General features: G+C 33.2%; 1 protein-coding gene across 2 annotated transcripts in view; it reads right to left on the reverse strand.

The window, feature by feature from the left end:
* Positions 1-10,170: 10,170 nt before the first annotated feature.
* LOC136979295 (CTD small phosphatase-like protein 2) overlaps positions 10,171-23,972 on the reverse strand; it is a 90,389-nt gene continuing 76,587 nt past the window's right edge. For both annotated transcript variants that reach the window (XM_067275237.1, XM_067275238.1), the window contains exon 12: positions 10,171-11,693. In XM_067275237.1, the coding sequence (XP_067131338.1) occupies positions 11,628-11,693 (66 nt within the window). In that variant the 3' untranslated portion in view covers positions 10,171-11,627. The remainder of the gene's footprint in view (positions 11,694-23,972) is intronic.

Here is a 23,972-nt window from a genome sequence, read left to right on the forward strand (position 1 = left end):
GTTTGAATAAATATTGTTCAGTTAATTGATTGCCTTTTAATTTTATTTTAACCATTAATATGCTTGAATAATAATTTTAAACTAGTTTGGCCTGACATGCTTACGTCGAACTAGTTTGGCGTAAAATCGGGTTTTGCCGGTAACATATATATTGTATGTAGATAAATAAGCCTGTAAGATCCAGGATTAAATTCATGTCCTTACCTTACCTGTATGAGAAAAGTGTAAAGTCCTTTCCTTTTTTTTATTGTATTGCCTATTGCCCAACTTTGTACCCTGTGTACCTCAGTATATCAGGAAGATAACACCAGGATGGGATCTGATATGTTCAGGTTTTTTTTTCTTTTCTTTAATTCTATGTCCTGTAAGCACTAAGAGGGGCTTTCTTTTAGCAAGCCCATTATAGATTTGTCCAGGCCCACAATGGTACAGCTGGATGGTGAGGGACAGCCTGACATATCTGGTGGATCACCTTTCAAAAAAATTCCTGGGGTTTTTTACCCATCTAGCTTCAATCCACAGTCTTCCAGAGCAGTAGTCACCTAATTTTGTGCATGGCTAGAAGTATAATACCCATAAAAAAAGGGCTTTTACTATTCACAGGACAGGAAAATAAAGAAAATAAAAAGAAGAGATAAAAATGCAGATAGTTTTTACTACAGAGTATTTAACAGGATTAAAATTATCAGAAAATTTAACATTTATCTTACATTGTATATTTATAAAAATGAATATCCAATAATATCAAAATTAAACAAAGGTTTTCAGAAACTACATTCAGAATATTTTAAAGACTATAGAGAGGTTTCATGTTGACATCACGAGTGACGTCATGAGCATGCGCAATTGTCCAGCGCCATCTTTGTGACTCTTTGTGACTTGTTTACGTTTTGTGTGTGTTCACGTGCGCTTTAACTGGAGTTCTTGTGTTGTTTTTTTTCGTCGCGAGTATCACTATGGTGATTTGTTGTGTAATTGGGTGTAATGCTAGTTCACTCAAGAACAAAGGAACATCATTTTTTAAAATTCCCGGCATTATTTGTCATCAAGGATCTCAAACCGAGGAGCTTTCACGACGAAGGCAAACTGCATGGCTCTCGAGAATTAACCGGAAAAATTTCGTTACGAATAAAGTGAATATCAATACAAGAGTTTGTCAGAAACATTTCATTTCAATATTTACGTTAATAAACACTAAGTTATATTTTAAAACCTAAAAGAGTTTACTGATTTGCTTATATTAATTTAGTTAGGTATAATGCATTTATAAACGAATAACTAACGTAATTTCAGGCTTTAGCTAGTGCAAACTTATAAACATTACACGTTAAAACGAAAAGCAAGTAGACTTATTATATGCTAGTTTCAACTAGAAAATAAAGGTACTGAACAATTTGAATTAAAAAATTTCCACGGCTGTTTTTAATTAGACTTTTACTTTCAGACAAAAATTCTTACTTAAGAAATACGTAAAAACACGAGTTTAAACAAACAAAAGAAAACATATCTTTCCAAGCAATATTACTTCGCTGTTATTAATTACTTTTACTTTTATATCAGGAGAAACCCAGCCACTTGTTAAATAGTTATGGGCCTCTAAAGATTTATAAGCTTTCATTTGTGACAGGGTGTAGAAATTTGTTGTAAAAACCAAATAGTTTATAATGTCACCAAATTCTACTTTCGGCCACAACTCTTGATATACGACGAAGTCTGATAAACTGGCTTCGTATGGATCGCCTTGACATAACGAAATTTTCTCTTCGTACAGAGCTGCATCTCGTCCTGTTAGACTGCTAGAATAGCTTGCAAGAAAAGAATCTTTTTTAACTTAATCCATGATAATAGAACTGTATTTTTGTACGTTTAAACTAAAAAAAGACGTTGAATAACAGACTACGTGCAAGCTAAGCGAGCGAAAACTACCACAAAAATGGCGAATGGGCGGAGCAAACGTGTGTTTTATCACGTGACATGCGACCTAGAAACCTCTCTATAGTCACAAATTAAAAGATATTTTAAAAACATTATACTCAAGTCCCAAAAACACTGTTCAGTAAAATTTAATGACATATTGAAGAATTACATATTAATTATTAAAAACTATCTTGCAGTGTTATCAACTTCAAAGCCCAAATAACTTAAAATATACTCAAATTTGATAATATAGAATTATCAAAAATGCTCAGAAAAGTATTTCACACTACAATTTTAAAACATTTCTTAAACATTTTTTGAGCTTAACACCAGAAGAAAATTTTTAGTCATTTATTAATTTCCAATACATTTATGCTTTGTGAAATCATTACTTTTCCTGATATCTGTATAAATAACATTGTTACTACAACAAAATATAAAGATATGAAATATTTTTACTAACTTTGAGTAGAAAACTCCAGGGCCAATTTTTGATTTGAAGCGTTAAATATTTGAGTTATAAGCAATTAAAACTCCTGATGTTATTCCCTGATTAACGAAAATGACGCCTATGTAAGTTAGATTTAACTCTCTCGTGTCGTTAAAGAAAATTATTTCGTCATATTTGTAAGAAACCGAATTCGACAAAAAAAAAAAAAAAAATGCATGATGCCGTCTTACCTATTTGGATGACTGTTGTCCTTTACTTGTTGTACTTGTAAATTGAGATGTTCTTATGTAAAACATCTCAATTTACGGCAAAAGCAACGCTTTCCCGTGACCCTTTGACCCTGGCTGTGCACTACCATTTTAATATCAGAACTAATGGCCCAAGGAGTCAGTCGTTGCCGGTCTCTTGATGGAGTCTTTGTCCATTCCTCCATAGTCGTCACCCGGTCCTATAACAGAAGTCGTCGTTAACTATGTGCCTCCAAAACTGATATATGACTTTGATGCAGAACATTACGCAGAACTCTTAACGTACGAACCTCCTCGTTTATTCAACCTTCCTAAGGGATAGATCGAATCTTCTGCATCGGGTCTAAAAATGGATCCTTCAACCCACAGGTATTTCTCTCCATACGAATCTTGAACTCTCTCTCTCTCTCTCTCTCTCTCACGACCACAGATCCATTAAATTTAATGTCTTACTAAATTGTAAATTGTTTCACGTATTCTTTTGCTTTGTTATTAAACAGTTATTAGTTGTTAACCTAGTATCAGAGTGATTCACTTCTGGCGTAACCTCCTCCATGCAACTCGCCGTCTCTCAGATCACCTCCATCCTGAATCTGATCGCCGCACAACATCAACCCTGACATTAAACAAAAACAGCCCTAGTTACTGTGAGGTGTCTTCTATCCTGACGTAGTCATCGCCAAAGCGATCTGGACCCTTTGGTCAAGTGGTGCAGATAGCCTAGGGACAGGGCGCCTCCTAGGCTATCTGAAAATAAGCATTGTTTTCCTTGTCCCTAGGCAATCTGCATTGTTACATATTTATTATTTTCAGATATGGTGGTATTGTTATATTTGAAGTGTAACAAACATGAGGAAATGGTCAATCACATTAACAACAAATAAAAAATGCTACAGCTATGCTAGTCTATCTCCATAACAGACTTGTCTTTTTTGTCCATGCACAGTAACGTCCGAAGCTTATTCACTCGTGGTGACAGTAATGTATTTTCAATTCCAACTTTTCGCATCTGCTTTCTTTTATAAGCTTTAAACGTGATGAAAAATAAAAGTAATAAGGATGCTAACAACAAGGTAAAATAATCATGCTACGCATAAAAAAAATTAAAAGTTGTGAAGTTTCGAACTTGCATCGTTTGAGGTGGGCAGTTCACATTTCCTCTAAGAGCGATACAAGTTCGCCACTTAGAGGAAACATGAACTTCCAACAAAAGTCTTATCAATTTTCAGAGGCCCCTTTTTTCGAAAACACTTTTTGAGAAGTGGGTCCTATTATTTGGACACAGTGCTGTTTGTGTTAATGATTACACCTTCTTCAAGTTTCCTTAGAATCGGAGACACAAGCGTCTGCTCTTCTTGTCATTAGAGAAGTTTGACAATTGAAACTGTTCTATTCCAATGAATGTTACAATAAACTATACTTTACAAAAGTCTGTACTCTAAATTTTGGATCAGCAATTCTGCATTCAGTTTGTATCATTTGACATTTACCTAATCATCAGATGTGGAAAAACGGTCCAATTTTCCTGTAGCAACCTGCACTTCCAAGTTCTGGACACATTGAGTATCTACAGAACATTGTGTCTATGGAAACACTGTTGACAGTAATGTCACTGAATGACTAAATGGGACATTAACAAATACAGAAAGGACATAGTTTAGTAATTATAAGAACTAAGCTTGTTTTCCGTTTTATTGACAAATTAAAAACTTTTATGGAAACTAGTTTTTTATTAAAATTTTACTAACTTTTTCTGTAATCTTCCCTACTGTTTGGTTACTAATGGCTGAGCCAGTTCAGATCACCTCACAGGCTGCCATTTGTGAACCTGTTATATGTACCATCATTTCGCACAGCTAAATCATTTACATCATTAAAATAAAACTTAGAAACTATTAAATCTGGGGTAAGAAACGATAAAACACACACACAGGAACGAGTTTAAGTAGCCTTTATTCGTTGATGGCATGAGCATACCACCTGTACAACCACTGGTCAGACTGAGGTAAAAGGGTGCCAAAATATTACACAATCATGTTCTTCCTGACTAACACCCCCGGGCCATGACATAGCATTTAGACAATACACTACACCCCTTCCTCCTATGTTTGAATGTCTTGCAGGTATGCTGGAGGGTGAACTGCATGACATAGTCATGGTGAATGCTGAGCCGCATCACTGTGATCCAGCTCAACATGGTCTGGTGGGACTATACCTGACTCCTGTTCTGTGTTTGGTAGCCGATTCTCTGTTGTATCGTGAGTTACAAAAGAGCAGTATCTCATTTGGTCTGTGTGTCTGTGTTGGGGCCCTGTGGTGTTTGCACCTCATAGCTCACCGGTCCTGTATGACAAGGCATGACAGCTGGAATCCATTCCGAGTTCCCTCATGTAGACAGATGCACATTTTTAAGGGTGCGTACCTGTTTCCTAGGTCCCAAGTTTCTTGTAGAGGGTGGTGCCGTGTCTGGGTTGCATAAAGTCAAGACATGTTCTCAGATGCCACTTGAACAGCATTTCTGCTGGCTCATCTCTGTACTTGCACGAGAAGTGATGTGCTGTTGTAGCAGAAATTGACAGTTTTTTCACCAATCCTCGTGCATCATTTTCTTCAGTGATTCCTTTGTAGAACTAACCATGTGCTTGGCTAATCCATTCTCTTGTGGATGGTAGAGTACAATGTGTGTCTGGCAAATGCCATTGGACTTTAAGAAAATGGCAAACTCCTCTGAAGCAAACTGTGGACAGTTGTCTGACACAATATTGTCAGGTATACCCATGAGTAGTCATCAGTTCTAGAAGTACCTTAATCACTGTTGTTGTTATTGTAGTAGACATTATGTGCTTCACCTCTAATCATTTTGATGTCACATCCATTACTACTAGAAACATTTCTCCTTGAAATGGACCTGCAAAGTATGTGGAGACTAGACCATGGTCTTCTTGGGGTTTCCCGTGGATGAATAGAGCACTAGGAGGTCAGGAACAGTTATTCTGACAATCCTGACATGTATTAACCATTAACAAAATCTCATGGTCGATGTGTGGTCACCACACATGATCATGCCAATGCTTTCATTCTAACAATACCAGGGTGGGCAATATGAAGTTCATTCAGAATTTTCTTCTATAGCTGATTTGGGATTATTACTCTAGTTTCCCATAGCAAGCATTCCTTTAACAGCGACAGTTCAGTACTACAGATGAAAAATGCAGAAAGATCGTCACATGGATTTCTATCAGGCCAGCCAGTCAGTACATAGTGATAAAAATGTTTCAGCAGTAGATCCTTAGCGGTTCATGATGCAATGTCTGAAGCAATGACTGGTGAAGTGTCGAGTTGTTCCAGAAATAGAAATTCACTGGCTCATGGTATGTCCTCATGTGGGATTGGTAGTGGCAAGCGACTCAGTGCATCTGCATTTGCTACCTCTTTGCCTGGTTTGTACTTGAGTTTATAATAATATGCACTGAGAATCTGTGTCCACCACAGCATGTGGGATGAAAGAATTAATGGCGTCGGCTTATCAGTCATAAATAGTCCCAAAACTGGTTTCTGGTCTGTGTAAATAGAAAATTTTCTTCCAAAAAGGAAATGATGAAAACATTTTACTCCATAAACAACAGCAAAAGCATAACCACGTTCAGTCTTGGTTAGTGTACAAGATGCAAAAGCCACAGGTAATTCTTTTCCATTCTGTGAATGCAAACTCAGGACTGCACCTATGCCTACAGGTGAAGCATCACATTTGAGTGTGATCTCCTTAGCTCCATCAAAGAGAACAAGTATGTTTTCTGATGAAAGGAAAGTTTTTAATTCATTGAAGGCTCTTTGATGTATTTTTGTCCATTTCCAGGATATGTATGTCCTTTGTCAATAGTCAGTACAGTGGGTGATTGGTTAACAAACAATTCGGATGATGAACAGAACATACAGAAAAAGAAGCGACATAAAATAGTGAATACCGATTGCTCTTTCTTTGTCTCCAGGTGACAATTCGAAACCTTTTGGAGCTCTGAAGACGTCGACATCGATGCTCAACCTGATATCGATTGGATAGTATTTCTCCAAATTTTGAAACTCTCCCTTGTAATTCTAGCTTTTTGTTTACCTTTCTGACAAATAATTTTTTATAGTCTTTGCAAGACTGTTGGGTGGGTACTCGTTAAGTTGTGTCGGTTTTTATTTATGAAAGGCAAGAGTTTAACTGTCCCATCGGATATTCTTTAACATTTTAATACCAAATTTTGAATTTTATCTGGGCCTTCCATTAAATAATTTTATGTTCACTAGTTGATTTCTATTCTCTGAATTTTTATAAGTGCTTTTCTGAACTTATTATTTAAAATAGAAACTGATAATATTATGGAGCCTAAAAAGAATGGAGTGTCAAGAACTATGCTAACTGCAGAAACCAAGAAAGAGATAATAGTCAAGGTAGAGAGTGGGCACAAGATGTCTGATGTTGCTAGAGGCAGTATGGCTTGGACAGGTCTACAGTATGCACAATCTTAGCTATGAAAGATATATCAAGAAGTCTCAAGCAATTAAAGACCTTTTGAAGAAATGGGAGGATGTCAGAACAACAGGCATCCAAACCAGGTTGATGTTAATAGGCTTGGGGATCTCTACAATTACAATGTTATTAATTACTTCTGAAAAATCCTGAAGAGAGAAAAGCAATCGACATTGGACAGATTCCTTTAACCCCCACAAACGGAAAAAACGTGACTGATAAAAATGCAAGACTATGTACAGGTATACCTCGAGTATATCTCTTGCAGTATACCTCTTGCAAAGTCTTTCTCGATTATACGTCGCTTGTCAAAAAAGTATATGGAAAAATAAAAATCAAGTTTAAGTCATTTTATTCGACTTTACATCCGTCTGCCACAAATATTGAAGTTGTAATATCACTAGAAAAGCATTAAAAGCACATAAAATCATATTAAAATATGTACATTTACAGTAAATGTTAATGTAATCATCATAAATCCTAGAGAACGAAACATGAAAACATCTGTGTTTCTGTGTTGTTGTCTTATTTAGTGGTCTTTAAGTGCTCATTGTTGGCATTTTCCACCGTAGTTTCAACTTACATCATAACTACACAAGTAAATTCGACTTACATCGTTTTTCGACTTACGTTGCCTCTCCTGGAACCAATTACCAACGTAAGGCGAGGTATACCTGTATATATGTATTTTTATTATTACATATAAATAAATGTAGTAAGAAAGTATATATTTTTTAGTTTTTGGAGTCTCCAGAATGAATTAATCAAATTTCCGTAAAAACCTGTGGTAAATAGATAATTGGTTAATGAACAATTCGGATGGCAAAGTCTTGAAATGGATTATGTTCATTAACTGATCACCCACTGTATAGTGGTTCCATGATAGTGGCCCTATGGTGCAGAAAATTATCATAAAAGTTCACTAAACCAAGAAAAGCCTGGAGTTCTTTCCAATTTGTTGGAACAGGAGCCTTTTGGATTGCAGTCACCTTTGACGGATGAAGCCCATCACTATCTATTTGATAGCCTAAAAACTCAATATTTCAGACACCAAACAGACGCTTGTCCTTGTTCACATACAACCCATAATCTGATCATTTCTGGAAGACAGTATGAAGTCTTAATGCAAGTTCATCCCTGTTAGCAGAACAGATGAGGATGTCACCTCCCGGGGGGTTGGAGAGGAGTCTGTCAACTAAACTCTGGAATACTCCATACTGAATATGATTTACCTTGTACGCTCTTTGGTGAGTAATGATTGATTGTAGCTGTGCCAAGGGATTTTCTACAGGTAGTGTAGATAGACATATGCTTGGGCCAAGTCCAACTTTGCAAATATTGATGCAGGTGGGAGAGATGTGAACAGATGGACCACAGGTGGAATTGGATACAGATGTGCTCTAAGAGCTCTGTTCAAGGTTAGTTTATAATCACCACAAAGTCTTATTTCACCAGATAGTTTCATAACAGGCACAACTGGTGTAGCTCGCATTGGATCTTCAATAGGTTCAAGGACACCTTCTCTCAACAGAGCATCAAGTGTTGCTTCAATTTTTGGACGGAGAGTGAGTGGAACTGGATGTGCTGTCATTTGGATTGGTGGGTGTGTTGAGTCCACTATGATACAGGAGGACCTCTGTATTTGCCCAGTTTCCTATCAAATACATGTGGGAAATCCTCAATAATCCTCATGATACTATAATAAGAAACAGCATTGACACCACACAATTTAATTCCTAATGGTTCAAACCAGTTCATACTGAGGTTAGAATGACAATCACTTGCAACAAGTAGTGGAGTTGACATGCATGTCCATTGTATTAAACTGGAACAGTCCTTTAAGGTTGATTAATTTACACTGAAAATCATGGAGAACGAAGGAAATTGGCTGTAATTTGGGCATCTTGGTTGGCCACAGACTTATAAACTTGTCTTCACTGATGATTGTATAGTCAGAACCAGTCTACTTCTAACTGACATGGATGGCCATCGAGATGAACAGTGATCTTATACTTCAGGGATGGTGTAATTGGGGCAAGGTTGCTAACAGTGTATGATAATGCACAACCAACATCATTTGCGAAGGAATTAATCAAATTCCCGTCCTTAGTGGTCAATTTTTTCTTCCATATGGTAGCGGTTAAGGTGCCTTTTTAGCCCTACAGACATACTCTATATGTCCAGTTTTCTTGCATTAGTGACATTTGGCATTTAGGTGTGGGCACTTATTTTTTGGGTGTACACCACCACAACCACTACAACATTTTAGTTGAGAGCTTAATTTTGCAAAATTCTTGGCACCCTGTTTCATTTTCTGGCCTGCACATATGTCAGTGATGATAAAAGAATGAGTTCCATCAGTAATATGTGCAGCATGAATTTCTCTGCTCCTGTCAGTGGCGGCCTCTGCTGCAAGAGCAAATTTAACACAGTTGTCAAATTTTTGTTCTGACTCAGCTAATAATCTCATCCGTAAAGCTTCATCCTGAATACCACTAACAAGTTGGTCACGAAGACATTCGGGTAATGTCTCTTCGAAAGTGCAATCATCTGCAAGGTGGCGCAGATCAGTAACATAAGAACTTACAGACTCACCTTCCTTCTGTACTCTTTTTTAAAATTGGAAGCATCGGTAGATTATTGGTGGCCTGGGGCAGAAATAATTCTTGAGAAGAGTCAATAATTGATTATAGGTCCTTTGTCGAGGCTGATCTGGAGCTGTAAGGAAACATAGAATCCCAAGTGTCTTAAGACCACAGGAGGCAAGAAGCGTTGCTCGTCGTCAACAATGTCGTTTGCTTGGCAAAAACAAGTAAGTTGTTCTACATGTCTCCCAAGTCCTTGGTTGATCGAAATCAAATGGTTGTACTGAGCCAATGGTTGCAATGTTGAGATGTGAGCAAGGAGGAAAAAATCTAGCATACAATCGTATTATTGTTGGCCTTTGTGTGCTGGACATATTCCAGAAATGTAAAATAATCTCATCCTTGTTGACAATGTTAAATCCGAGGTAAGAAACAATAAAACACACACAGAAATGATTCCAAATAGCCTTTATTCATTGATGGCACGAGCATACAACCACTAATCAGACTGAGGGAAAAGGGCACCAAAATATTACCCAATCACGTTCTTCCTGACTAACGCCTCTGGCCGCGACATATCTTTTAGACGATACAGTACAGAAATAATGTTCTGATGTGATTAAATCTTTAAAACACACAAGAAGAAAACAGACAATTACTTAAACTTCTTTTACTATTTGTTTTTGTTTTGAATTATAATACACTAATTGTTGCAACAATGTCAAATATGGCAAAGCATTACATAGACTCAGGTAATTCATTTCATTAAAACAATAACATGCAATTTATATTCATAATATACATAAAAATTTTCTTTCTTTAAAAGCTATGTTAAACAATTAAAAACAAGCATGCCATTCAAATTACAATTCAATACAATACATTAAACTGTACATAACAGATCGAATAATTATATGATACAAAGTTGACGCTTTTTTTTACTTTGAAAGCGTGAAATTCAAAATTGTGCAAAATTAACAAATGCAAATTTTGTAATGTTCCATATATTTGTCGGATTTTTTAAAAATCCATAACGTACAATAAACAAACTTTACCTCTGAAAGAGGACTTAGACGTTTTGATTTTCTGAGCAACAACATTTTCTACCATTTCTTTGTTCTGTCTTAATGTCGACATCATTCAAAAATATTGTCCTTTCGATAATTTTCAGTTAGTTTTACCCTTGGATTTGAAAATTTCCGGTGCTCAATTTTGCAACCTGGCACACTTCTGAGACTGTGCAATTTGTTGTATTGTTTTTACGGGCATCCACAGTTTTTGAATGATACGTGCATGTAGTTTAGCATGCCGAATGTCTTTTTGGTTGCCTCGTATCTTGCCAAAATTTTGAAAAACAATGATTATCTAACATGCATCACAATAGCTTATGCATCATTTATATTTATATTTTCATTTTTACTTTAATTTTCCAATAATTTTTATCAACAAAATAGAATACACAAGTTTCACTTTTTAAAAAATATATCACAATTTCAAATTTTGATTTTTCTTTTTAATCTGGGCATCGAAGTGGATAAAATTTTTTATACATTTGGGCTTGTACATATTCTTTTTAACGTAAAATTTATTTAAAGTAAACATTTAACAATGACAAAAAATAAAACATTTTCTGTAATCATAAAATAAATTTGTAAAATGTGACAATTTAAATTGCACAATTGAACTTTTTGAAAGTTTTTCGTTATAAAAGGTAAAACTCCAATTTAGCTTGCTTTGAAATGATGATGATATATCTTGTTGACTGACTTCTAATTGTGTGGAAGAAGAATGTTAACTGTTCATTGTCCAGGTAAATTTGTATATAAGTTTGACATGTGTACATATATATATATTTATAACTGGAGATAAATGAACTAGCATGTTCTCTACCAAAAGTGATGAATGATATTTTAGTCAGGAGGCAAGAAACTGGACAGATGATATTTATTACAAATATGGGGACGAACATCTTCATTCTGAAAATTATAAAAGTTAAAAATGGACATTTAAAGGATTGTACATTTTATAATACTGTCTGATCAGTTTACAATGTTACTTTAGTAAGTCAGTTATTTAAATTAATTAATATTCAAAATTTCTAAATAAGAATCTCAGCTTTGTGAAAGTTATTTCTTTATTATATCAAAAATTAAAGTTAACAAAAAGCAAAAACTAAGTTTAAATGAGGAATGAAACATGATAGCATTCCTCAAACTTTTCGTTCACATGACCCAATGTAGTGTTCCACCATCCAAATGTTCGAAATATAAACTTTTTTTTATAAATCCTAGTAAACCGCAGTCACGGTGTATTATATAACGAAATGAAATTATGCATTATGGATAATAACTTCTACGTGTGAAATGTAACATCAAGTATGTTTCTATTAAGAGTGGTTTGGACCAATTTCAATCTGTAACAAATAAATTTCAATAATAACTGAAACTGAGGTAAGTTAACTATTAAAAAATGAAAGACTGGTAATTGTAAACAAAGCAGACTGTTTCAAAATTATTCAGAAGTTATTTTACTTTGAAAAATATTAATTTTTTTTTTATAAACTTAATGAACCCTTTTTATAAAATGTACTTTACAGATTGTAAGATTTTTTTCAATTTCATTGTGTATACACAAATAAAAAAAAAGAACACTCTTTAAAAATTATTTATTGATCTACTTGTGCCAAAATTCATTCATTATTTATTTTGATAATTTATTGTTACATATAACAATAAACCTAAAAGTTTAAATAAATAAGGGAATATTTCCAAAAGCATCGCAACTTAAATGGCTTTACGATTACAACTTTATGTAAAATTTTTATTTTCGTGTTATTTAAAATAGAAAAAAGAAATCAATTTCGTATACATGTATTCTATAATCTTAACTTTATTAATAAATGACAATAATAATAATTATAAGAAGAAAAATTGTTTAAAAATTTTCAGTATTTAACAAATGCATCTATTGTTCTTAGTTCAAAGAGAACATTTCAGTAATACCACCTTCCACAGAAGAACTTGTAATATTTGTATCATTTTGCGACCCAATATTGGGTCACAACATATAGTCTGAGAAACACTATTCCAGAGTATAACAAATAGCAAAATAAAGTTTTCCATATGTTGAAATAAATCACTTCAATTAAACTTAGATACGGTATTGTATTTGTTTCATATCTCTTTTCTATGTGTATATGAGGTCAACTCTTAGCAACTCATTTCTTTCATTCACCTGCTTCCCAGTCATTCCTTTGCCTTCAGATTAGCCTTCATCTTCTTGTCCTATTCTATTCCTTCTCCCCTAAACTTCTATCTCCATCATCATATGATATGACTTTTACTGTTGTCGGTGGTATTACTTATTATGATGTTATGAATGTCATGCTCAGCTGATACTGGTGCCAAGTGCTATGCCAGACTAAAGTCAAAGCATAGCTACCCCTTACAAGTGCAACATTAAGCTGTGTTCTTGATATATGTGTGAACATCTAGAAACTTCCTAACAATATGACACGTATTCAATGTTGCAGCTTTCTATAGTGCCATGTATATGTTTTTATTAACATTTAATGTTTCTACACTTTTGTGTAATGTATGTGGTATGACACTGGTAGAAGAGAGGACAACAGATATAATAAATACTTTATCCATCCTCCATATCTGTCTTATTTCTTGAGCAAGTGGAGTGTACTTGTTGACTTTTTCAATGTGAGCAATTTTTATCTTATGAGTATTTGGAATGAAGATGTCTATTATATAAGCAATCTTACTGCATTTGTCAATGAGAGTGGTGTCAAGTCCATTGTGATGAATTGTTTTATCTCTGATTATGGCTCTGTCTTAGTATATTTTGTGTCATTTTCTAAAACTGCCTGTGGAATACATTTGTATGGTATCTGGATGTTTAATAAACTGTGTGTGTGTGCAAGCTCTTGGTGTATTATATTTGCTATTTGATTGTGCCTATGTAAATAATCTGTTTGTGCTAAGAGCTTGCAATCAGAAGTTATATGTTGTATTGTTTCTGGCAGAATGTGGCATTTTCTGCCAGTGTCATTTGTTATGATGTAGCCTTCAGGATGTGTTTTTTTAAATAGTTTTTAGTGTTTATGACCTGATCTTGAATAGAATCCATAAACCCCTTGAGTTTGATGCAGTTTTGTCAACATAGTCCTGAGTTAAGTCATAGGAATGCCTGCCATAAAATGCTTTTTGCACCCATGATTGCTTTAGTGGTGTCTATGTTATTTAGTGTTGAGCTATGTCCAGGTGTTCGGAATGAAAGTTTAAAGGTAACGGACACATCAAAACTAATTTAAAACTAGCAATGACAAATATTTAACCAAATATTTTCGATATATTATGTTTACATCAGTTCCAGAAGCTAAATGAAGTATACCTATGCTAATTTATAATTATATATGAATAAATAATTGTGATTTACCAACTTTTTTTCCTCTTTTCTCTTGTATGCGGTCTGCATCAGTTCAAAAGTCTTGAAATGTGGCCCTTACATGGAAAAATGTTGCCCATCCCTGGTCTAAGAAGTCCTTCCATATAACTAGCCAGAAATTATAGATACCTAAATTCACCATGTCTAAGATCTCATGTACTTGTCTAAGGCTTCACCTCTGCAAAGTGCAACTGGTGCATAAATTACACTTGGACAATCATCAAAAGACTTGATTTCTGTGAATATTTACTGATATTGATGGAGAATGAGAATGACTACTGTCAAGCATCATTTGCAGTAAGATTACCTTCCATGTCAGTGAAAAAGTGAACAGGCACAATATTAGGTTTTGGGATAGCAAAACCTGCATCAACATATAAAGGTTGAATGCAACTCTCAAAAAGTTAAATGTTTTTTGTACCATATCAAAGAAAGTGTTGGACAGTTCTTTTTTTGGGAGGCACCAATACTGGTTCTAGCAGAGTCGTAACTAGGATTTTGAATGCCTATGGCCAAGAATAAAAATGGCGCCTTTTTAATTATTATTAAAAAAAAAGTTTTATTCTAAAAAAATGCTATTGTAAAAAATTACCTAATGACATTCAAAATACTATATAAATATAAATATAAAATTTTTTTGTATTATTAATTTCGAATACATATTATTCCAAAACCTTCTCATTGGCACCTTTATTAAATCGGTGTCTATGGCGGGGGCCACATTGGCCATACCCTAGTTATGGCTCTGGGTTCTAGTAATCTAGATATGTTAACTCTGTGGCTACTTCCACAATTGGAGGAGGGTAATCAATTCCTCTTTCAGAAAAACAGAGCCACCACCATACTGGCATCTACAAGTTTGGCAACATCTGAATGCACAAATGGATTGGACATGCTGAGAGCAAACAATGTTTTCTGCATATGGACATCCAGGTCACCTGATCTCACTGTTTGTGACAATTTCTTATGGGGTTACATCAAAAATAGAATGCTTATACCCTCAATGCCTGACAATCTGCAACAGCTGTGGACTACTGGCCATAGTCCATCCTGGTGAATCTGCTCAAGTATCTACGGTGCAAATGTAAGGAATATTGCCTTGATGTCTGCCATGTGATATCCTGGTAATAAATGTCCTAGTATTCAAATCAATATATCTCAACTTAGTATTTGTCTACGATAGAAAAAACAGTATCATTTTATTCAGGAGTGTATAGCAAATTTTGAAAACTTTACAAAATAATTTACTTAATTCTTTATGTATAAGTTTCACCATGTCTGAAAAAATTGAAATTTTTCATTGTTGTGAAGAATGTTTTTAAATTACATTTATATATGTCTAAAATATAATGTTTGGTGTTTTTACATTAAATATTACATAAGGAGTATAATTCAACCATTTATTCTAATATATATAAATAAGTTGTTAGTAAGAAAGCATCAAATTTTAGAAAATTGTACATTTATGCCATTTTTTTCCATAATTACTCGAAGTTAGAAATATTCAAACTCTCCAATTTTGCTATCTGGAAATAAATATCAAAAATACAATGTTTATACCCTCAATCAAGGTTCCCTCTAAGCTGCGTGGCTGCGCACTGCTCAAATTGTTGCTGCGCATGAGAATTTATGTGCCACGCAGGCAAGCATGCGCACTGATTTGAATTGTTTACTGATTTCTCTCTGTCTGCGACATGATTATTGCTATGTATATTTTGATTAAATACATTAAAACATTGACAAAAGATAATATTTTGTATGGAAGTATATTTTAAAATGAATTTTAATCTTTACTTTATAATTAATTATTTTAATTTTTGAAGGAAAAAAATAAGATTGTCTATGTATCTGCTCAGAAAAATTTTTTTGCTCAGAGAAGTACATGTTTTGCGTAGCTACAAAAAAAATTAGAGGAAATGTTGCCCTCAATGCCTGACAATCTACAACAGCTGTGGACTACTGGCCATTGAGTCCATCCTGGTGCATATGCTCAAGTATCTATGGTGCAAATGTAAATGGGAATATCGCCTTGATGTCTGCCATGTGTTATCTTAGGCACACATTAAGTATCCGAGGTAAGCACAAAAAGTTATATGTTTCATTTTGTAGTGACACCAATGTCATGTATATGAGTATTGATAGTGATTTTATGCCGGTTTAAAATCACAGGATATTTGTGGACACCCTGTATATTAAAAATATTCTAAGATTATTAAACCTAAATTTGGATTTTAAAAAGCCATAAGTATATACTAAATAAATTGATTATCCTTTATTGGATTTACAGTTGAACAATCTTTATTATGCAAAATAGTCAAAAAAGTGTCTATCAACTTTAATGCTTTATTACAACTGAATGACAAGGTATACAAATCTTATTTTAATATCATTTAAAACAACAACTGAAGCCTTTTATATTACAATGGGTTCTGTACATTTCTGTTTGACTTCAACGATATTTCTCAATCTTAGAATGTCTTTCAGAACAATGTGAAGATTTCAGAGTTTGAAATATGGGGCAAATTTATAAACTGAAAACATTTGTTTTTTAAACCCATTTGCTGGAAAAGTGTAAATTTTACAAGTTATCTGTTCCAGCTGTGGTTTTGGATTTTAGTGAAGATTTCACACTTAACAGATAATGTGAATTTCTCAAAAGTCTTTGAGTTGATCTAGCATAGAGTTCTTATCTACATACTGTGTTTCTTCATCCTGGAAATTCTCAGGAAAACAAAGCCACTTCCTGGTATTCTGGGAAATCCAGAAATTATTTATTAACCTTACTTAGCATAATAAAAATTATTTGCACAGGACAAATAAAATGTTTAAATAATTAAGTACATCAAAAAATCTTTACCATCTTAGATTTAAATGATATTTGTTCCATTTAGTTAGAATATTGTGTTCTATTTTTAAAATTTTTGTTCGCTTGAAAATGATGAATATCAGTTCATTGAAAGCGCTAGCAAAAGTAAAAAAAATGTTATCGTTGCACTCAATGTGTTTTTACTTTCTTTTTATGTCATATTTGACTTGAGGTTCAAGTTGTATTGTGTTATAAATCTGTATACCTAAGTAGATGAGAACAGACAAACAGGAGTCACTTTTGTTCCTGGACTCAAAAAAGACTGTGTATGGAGTCATACTTTCAACTAGTTGCTGATAGATTACACTGTGATATTCGTAACTTGTTCACTGCAGTGTATATAGAATAAAAATAAAAATGTCAAGTCAGATTATATGTTAGGTTTTTATTTTAAACCCAACAGATGTTCAATTTTGTCCCACTGTTCAATAACTTTTATAATTTTATTGATCAATATAAATCTAAAATGAACGTAAGCATTCTTTTGATATTCGCATAGTTATAAATTTAAATAAATATTGACCAAACTGCTTTTTAAGGATTATCAAACAATCTTTATTTTAAAAACCTTTTCAGCTCATTTTAAGCCATCTGTTAAGAACAGTTTAAAACTTTAACAATAGCTTTCATAAAATAGAATAACCAGCATTTCAGCTAATCAGAACAAACTATTAAATTATGTTCTAGAATAAAAGCTTTGATCTGGTGTCATACCATACATACTACACAAAAGCCAGGGAACATTAAAATTGAATAGAAATGTATACATCACACTACAGAAGGACACTATATTGAATACATGTCATATTGCTAAGAAATTCCTGAACAGAGACACACACTGACACACTTATTTAATTTTTGTCTTGTTTTGAAATTACTATGCCTTGACTCTGGTCCAGCATACTACACAGCCATTGCTGTCAACTGAGTATAACTCCCAAAACCCAACATAATAATAATAATAATAATAGGTTTATGGCATTACGAAATTCTGTTAATAGTATCATATATGTTTTTGAGGGGAATAACATTTTGGTGTGCTGTGTTGAGTCATGTCGAGTCATAGGTGTGCCGCGAGTGGAAAAAGGTTGCAAAACACTGTTATATGTGACCAAATTTTCATTGTTTTTAGACCATGTATCACTTTATTTTTTATATTTTGTATTAAAATGAACCCTTCTTTTCATTACTGTATTTTAGGGCCTATTAGGCGCAACTTTTGTCCAAATACTGGCTTAAAAAGAAAATGCAAAAATAAAAACTGGACTGCATGTCATATGTGATGTTACGATGTCCCATAGACCAGCGTTCTGCAACGAAATAGAACAATAGAACAAAGGGTAGAAAGAAAAAAACTAAACTAAACTTAAATTAATATTTACAATAAACATGGCATACAGCCACAGTTACAACTGAAGAGGACTATTTACAGCCAAAATGCATTTTAGCACAAAAAATAAAATAATAAATACTTGTATTGGAGAAACAGTGCATCATGATTCTTACTTAGTGCTTAAACACAACTGGACCTATTAGAAAACTGTTTGGAAAGAGGAACCCTAGCAGATACATAGATATATACCAATAACATTACATTTTATAATATTTATATAGCCACCCACAACAAAAGATTAACTTTATAGTTTTCTTTTTTATGGTTTTTTTCATATTTTAATTGTAAAGAATGTCCATGCTGATCTGCTGTATGTTCCACAGAAAATACTGGTAGCTTGCTTTACATATTTTGTTATAGTAGCTAATTACCTTTTGCATGTATTTATGTAGTATTTTTACAATTTTAATTGTAAATAACTTCTTTTAAACTCCTTTTTTTCCCTGATAAATAAAAGTGTGCATTCTAATTCTTTTTTTAAATTAGAATACAAAAAAACAAAAACTTTGAGGTTTAGTAACAAAGGCATGGGTGAACTTAAAATTCACTAAACTTTTTCCTAAATATTCTATAGGGAAATGAGGTTATGTATTACATGCTGCAAAATACAGTATGTTCTTTATGGCCAAGACTGACTGAGTAGAGATATGCCTTCTTGCCTGAAGTTGACAATCGGTATTTTTGTGGTTGAAATAATTAGTTTTTTGTTAGTTTTGTATGTATTACTTTGGAGGAGGGTAGCATTATTGCAGCATTGTTCAACTTACGCATTTTTGATAAGGGATTTTGTGCAAGTCTTTCACTGTGGCTTTTGTATGCTAGTTTCCCACTTTCTTTTTGTTATAAGAAAATCCATAATACCTTTGGTATTAAAAAATGAAGTAATTAAAATCAATAATTAATTGAATAATTGTAAAAGGAAATCAATGTGTAATTTAAAATGTTAAAGTGATGAGAGGAACAGAGTGTAGTACTTACTAGTCAGATGGAAACTCTTATTCAAAGTGAAAAGTAACAACTATTTCTCCATAAAAACAACAAGGATGAAACAAATATACTGTTAGAAAATAAAAATACATCATAGCAAATATTAATCAAGAGACTGGTGCAGGTTTAAAAAAAAAAAAAAACAGATTAAGACCTAAATTAAAAAGAGAAAAAAGTACAGAAAAATAATACTTTGTACTCAACATATGTCATCAGAGACATATAAATTCTTCATAAACAAAATTAAATTAAAATGTACTTGCTTTCTTGAAGTTTTAAGAGGTTTAAAGAAGCATCAGAAACATTGGGCACATAGCTGGAAGAAAAACGAAAATATTGATGGAATGAGAAAGTAAGGATTATTATAAAAATTACGAAATAAAATTTAAAAACAGACTCAACAAAAATGCATCAGATAAAGGAATACAGGTTACAAATTTATGATAAAATTGACAGAGATATAGGAAGGCAAAGAAATATGAATGCATTGAATAAATTAAAATCAATACAATAATCCAGAAAAGTGGAGAGTACTATTGCTATATAAATACAAAAGATTGGCTTAATTAATTTTAGTGCTTCAAGAAAACAGAGAATAACTTCTAATAAACACTAAAAAACTTTCAAGAGGATGAAAATATTAAAATTCTAGTAGAGAGTAACATGTACAAAATTATTAACTAATGTGCATTCCAAAACTCTTTTGGTATTAAGAGTTTCTAAATATAATTTGTTAAAATAAATAATATATATAGTAATGTCTGTGTGAAAGCCAAATTTGGTACAAAACCCTCTTTGTTTGGTTTTTGTTTTTCTACAAAAAATTTAGACAGAGACAAAATGGAAAAATTTAGTCAAAGACAATTAAAACTGTTTCCCACGGACTTATTTTCTTATTGAAGGTGACACATTAATGTGTCACCCGGAACCTACAAGTGAAATTTTAACTATTGGCCCCAATGTACTAAAATTTTAGCGATTTCGTGGGAAAAACCAAAGAGAAGCCCCCTAATAAAAGGGAAAAGGTGATGACAAGTAGAGGAGTCATCGTAATCAACATAAACTAGTTACCTAAAGTGTGTGTTCGCCACCAGCCAAAAAAAGGTGGGAGCCAATCCTTGTGTTCACTTGTGTGGCCACCTTTGGGAGCCAAACCTTATTGGCTTACACAAGTGAACAACCCAATTACAGTTCCAAAAACTAATGTCTCATTCTGCCATCAGAAATTCTAATCACATTACAGTAATATAGAAACCAAGTTATTCTTTGATCTGATTTCTTGAGAAATTTCAATACTCTAACTAATCAATGAATACTATGATACGCTTCTCGTCTAGTCTTCATAATAGCTTGTGAGCACTAAGATTGGCTTTACTTTACCACTAGACTTATTATACCACCACAGGATATCAAATTAGACTTAGAAAAACACTATTTTATTTTCAAAATGCATTTCAGACGTGGAGTCCCTCATCAGCTTTTTGCTACAAAATTAATTAAAAATTAAAAAATTGTTAATTTTTTAAAAATTAACAATTTTTAAAATAGGGGGTAATTGACAGGAGTTAAAAGGGTATAGACTTACATTTAACATGTCGATTCGATGTTTTGGACCTCAAACACTAAAAGGTTAAACACGGGATAAAACAAAAATTTTTGTTACAATAACACAATAAAAAACTGAGGTGCTGGTAAAACAGTAAAGTAGTAAAAATTATACATTGTTAAGACAAAATAAAAAGCAGATTCACAGTAACACGAATAGAGTAACATGATGATTTGGAGTACATACTGGAATAGCCGTCACCCTCTCCCCTATCTGTTTTCACACTTCTCCCTTCACCCTATGTCCCCTCTCTGGTTAACTATGCGTACCACAATTCGTGTAATTTTTAGCCGAAATTGTTGTTTATGATATTATCTTTGTTTTTAATTATTTTTAAGTGTTCATACCATCTTCTTTTATAAGTATTTTTTCTTTTTTAAGGATTTGGAAAGTATCCTTTACAATTCGACAGCCTTCGTCATTACAGAGGGCAGCTACTGCTGAGTTATCATTATTGTATGCTATGGCAGAGATATGTTCTTTAAAACGTATCTTTAAATTCCTGCTAGTGTCACCAATGTAAGATTTGGGTGTGGTACAGTTGCATTCAAATTTGTAGACAACGTTTTTTTGGTCCCATGTTAGTTTTACTGTTAGGTACATTTATTTTCTTATGTAAGCTGTTTTGATGTTCAGATATCAAAACAATACCATAGTACAATGCCATAGTTAATTAGTTTACTTTTTATTCTTTCAAAAATATTCATAACGTAAGGGATTTTAAAAAATTTGTAAGCTGTGTTGTCGATTGGTTGTTTGTGTGTATTAATATTATTATTATTAATCCAGTTACTGATCATGCGCTTGCTAATGTACTTAATGAAACGGTTGTTCATTAAGTACATTTTTATGATGTCTTCGATTTCATTGGATTTGTCAATATCATGTGTAGTACGTTGCATAATTTTATCCAAGTACATGTAAAAGGTATTCTTTTTTATATAAGTGGGTACTTCAGATGTAAAGTGTATGACGCTGTCAATAGTACAGGGTTTTTTATATTTTTTAAAAATAGTTTTGTCTTTGAGTCTCGTAACGAGAATGTCTAAGAATGGTAGCTTGCAGTTGTTTTCAGGTTCTAAATCAAATTTAATATCAGTATCTAATTGATTTACATGTTCCAGGATTTGGTCAGCCTGTATAATGTTGTCATCATAAACGAGAAAACAATTGTCGACATAACAGTACAGTTCTATTATTCCCCTGATATTAACAATGTCATAATCAATATTGACTATACTTAATTTGGCAAGGATTGGGCCTATTATTGAGCCCATGGGGATGCCATCACATTGTCTAAAGAATCTTTTTTGGCTAACAAAATAATTATTTTCCAATACAAGAGATACCATATCTATAATCCATTTCTGACAGTTTTGGGTTTTCAATGTTTCTAAAATCCTGTTATGTTTTATGAATGGATACATATTGCGAATGTCCAGGGAAGCAATCTTGTAGGTGGGCTCAAATTGTAGTGTTTTTAGTTTTTGTATAAAGCAGTCAGTGCTTTGTATGCTGTGAGGAGATTTCACAAGGGTGTTTAGTTTTTCTTTTAAAATAAGTTCTAAATTATAAAAGACATACTTTTACATCCACCAGAGGTCTATACGAGATTGGAATTTTGTGTGTTTTAACTCTGTAAGAAAGCTTTGGTATGAACACTTAGAAATAATTAAAAACAAAGATAATATCATGAACAACAATTCCGGCTAAAAATTACACGAATTGTGGTACGCATAGTTAACCAGAGAGGGGACATAGGGTGAAGGGAGAAGTGTGAAAACAGATAGGGGAGAGGGTGACGGCTATTCCAGTATGTACTCCAAATCATCATGTTACTCTATTCGTGTTACTGTGAATCTGCTTTTTATTTTGTCTTAACAATGTATAATTTTTACTACTTTACTGTTTTACCAGCACCTCAGTTTTTTATTGTGTTATTGTAACAAAAATTTTTGTTTTATCCCGTGTTTAACCTTTTAGTGTTTGAGGTCCAAAACATCGAATCGACATGTTAAATGTAAGTCTACACCCTTTTAACTCCTGTCAATTACCCCCTTTTTTAAAAAATTGTTAACCCCTATTAATTAATTTTGTAGCAAAAAGCTGATGAGGGACTCCACGTCCAAAATGCATTCTAAAAATAAAATAGTGTTTTTCTAAGTCTAATTTGATATCTGATAATTTGGTATAATAAGTCTAGCGGTAAAGCAAAGCCAATCTTAGTGCTCACAAGCTATTAATGTTAATCAAATTGTTTTGAATATTCAGTACTAGTCAGTTACTAACTACTCCATATGAGGAGAATTGGCAGTACTATTTTCTTACTGTTTTTAATAAATTGCATTTGTTACTTGTTCTTGAGAACTTGATTATCAGCAACTTCAGAATTACGTTTTGTTCATTAGAACAAAACATAATTCTGAGAATTCTGAGAATTATCAAGATGAAAATACAGAGAATAATTAAGTCAAAAAATAATATACAAATCTTATTCAAATATCATTAAAATCAGCAGGTGACTCCATCTTTATTCTAAGGAATTCAATCTTTTTATTAGCTAGCTAGCCTGTATATTCTCTAAATCTGAATACTTACATTTTATGCAGATATCTGAAAGATAATGTATCAAACCAACCCAGAGATTTGAGGAGTTTATATCAACTATTGAATATATCATCATTATTCTGAGGACATTTTTCATATCATGGTTTCAAACTCTGAGATATGACTGAAGAATATCACTGAAGTTACGGGCAAACATACAGGGTGTCCAACTTGGGAGTACAACTTTAAAAATGTGAATTACTTGCAAACGTGTGAACGTAAAGGCGAGCTGTAAGAACTGAACATACCTGTATTTAGTGGAAAACAAGTCCACAGTACAAAAGGTGCTGAAACTGTCCTCTCCCAACATCCACGCACAAGGAAACACGACGCTCCATATT

Source organism: Centruroides vittatus, unplaced genomic scaffold (genome assembly GCF_030686945.1).
Source record: "Centruroides vittatus isolate TY-2023 unplaced genomic scaffold, ASM3068694v2 contig_602, whole genome shotgun sequence".
In the NCBI taxonomy this organism is placed as follows: domain Eukaryota; kingdom Metazoa; phylum Arthropoda; class Arachnida; order Scorpiones; family Buthidae; genus Centruroides; species Centruroides vittatus.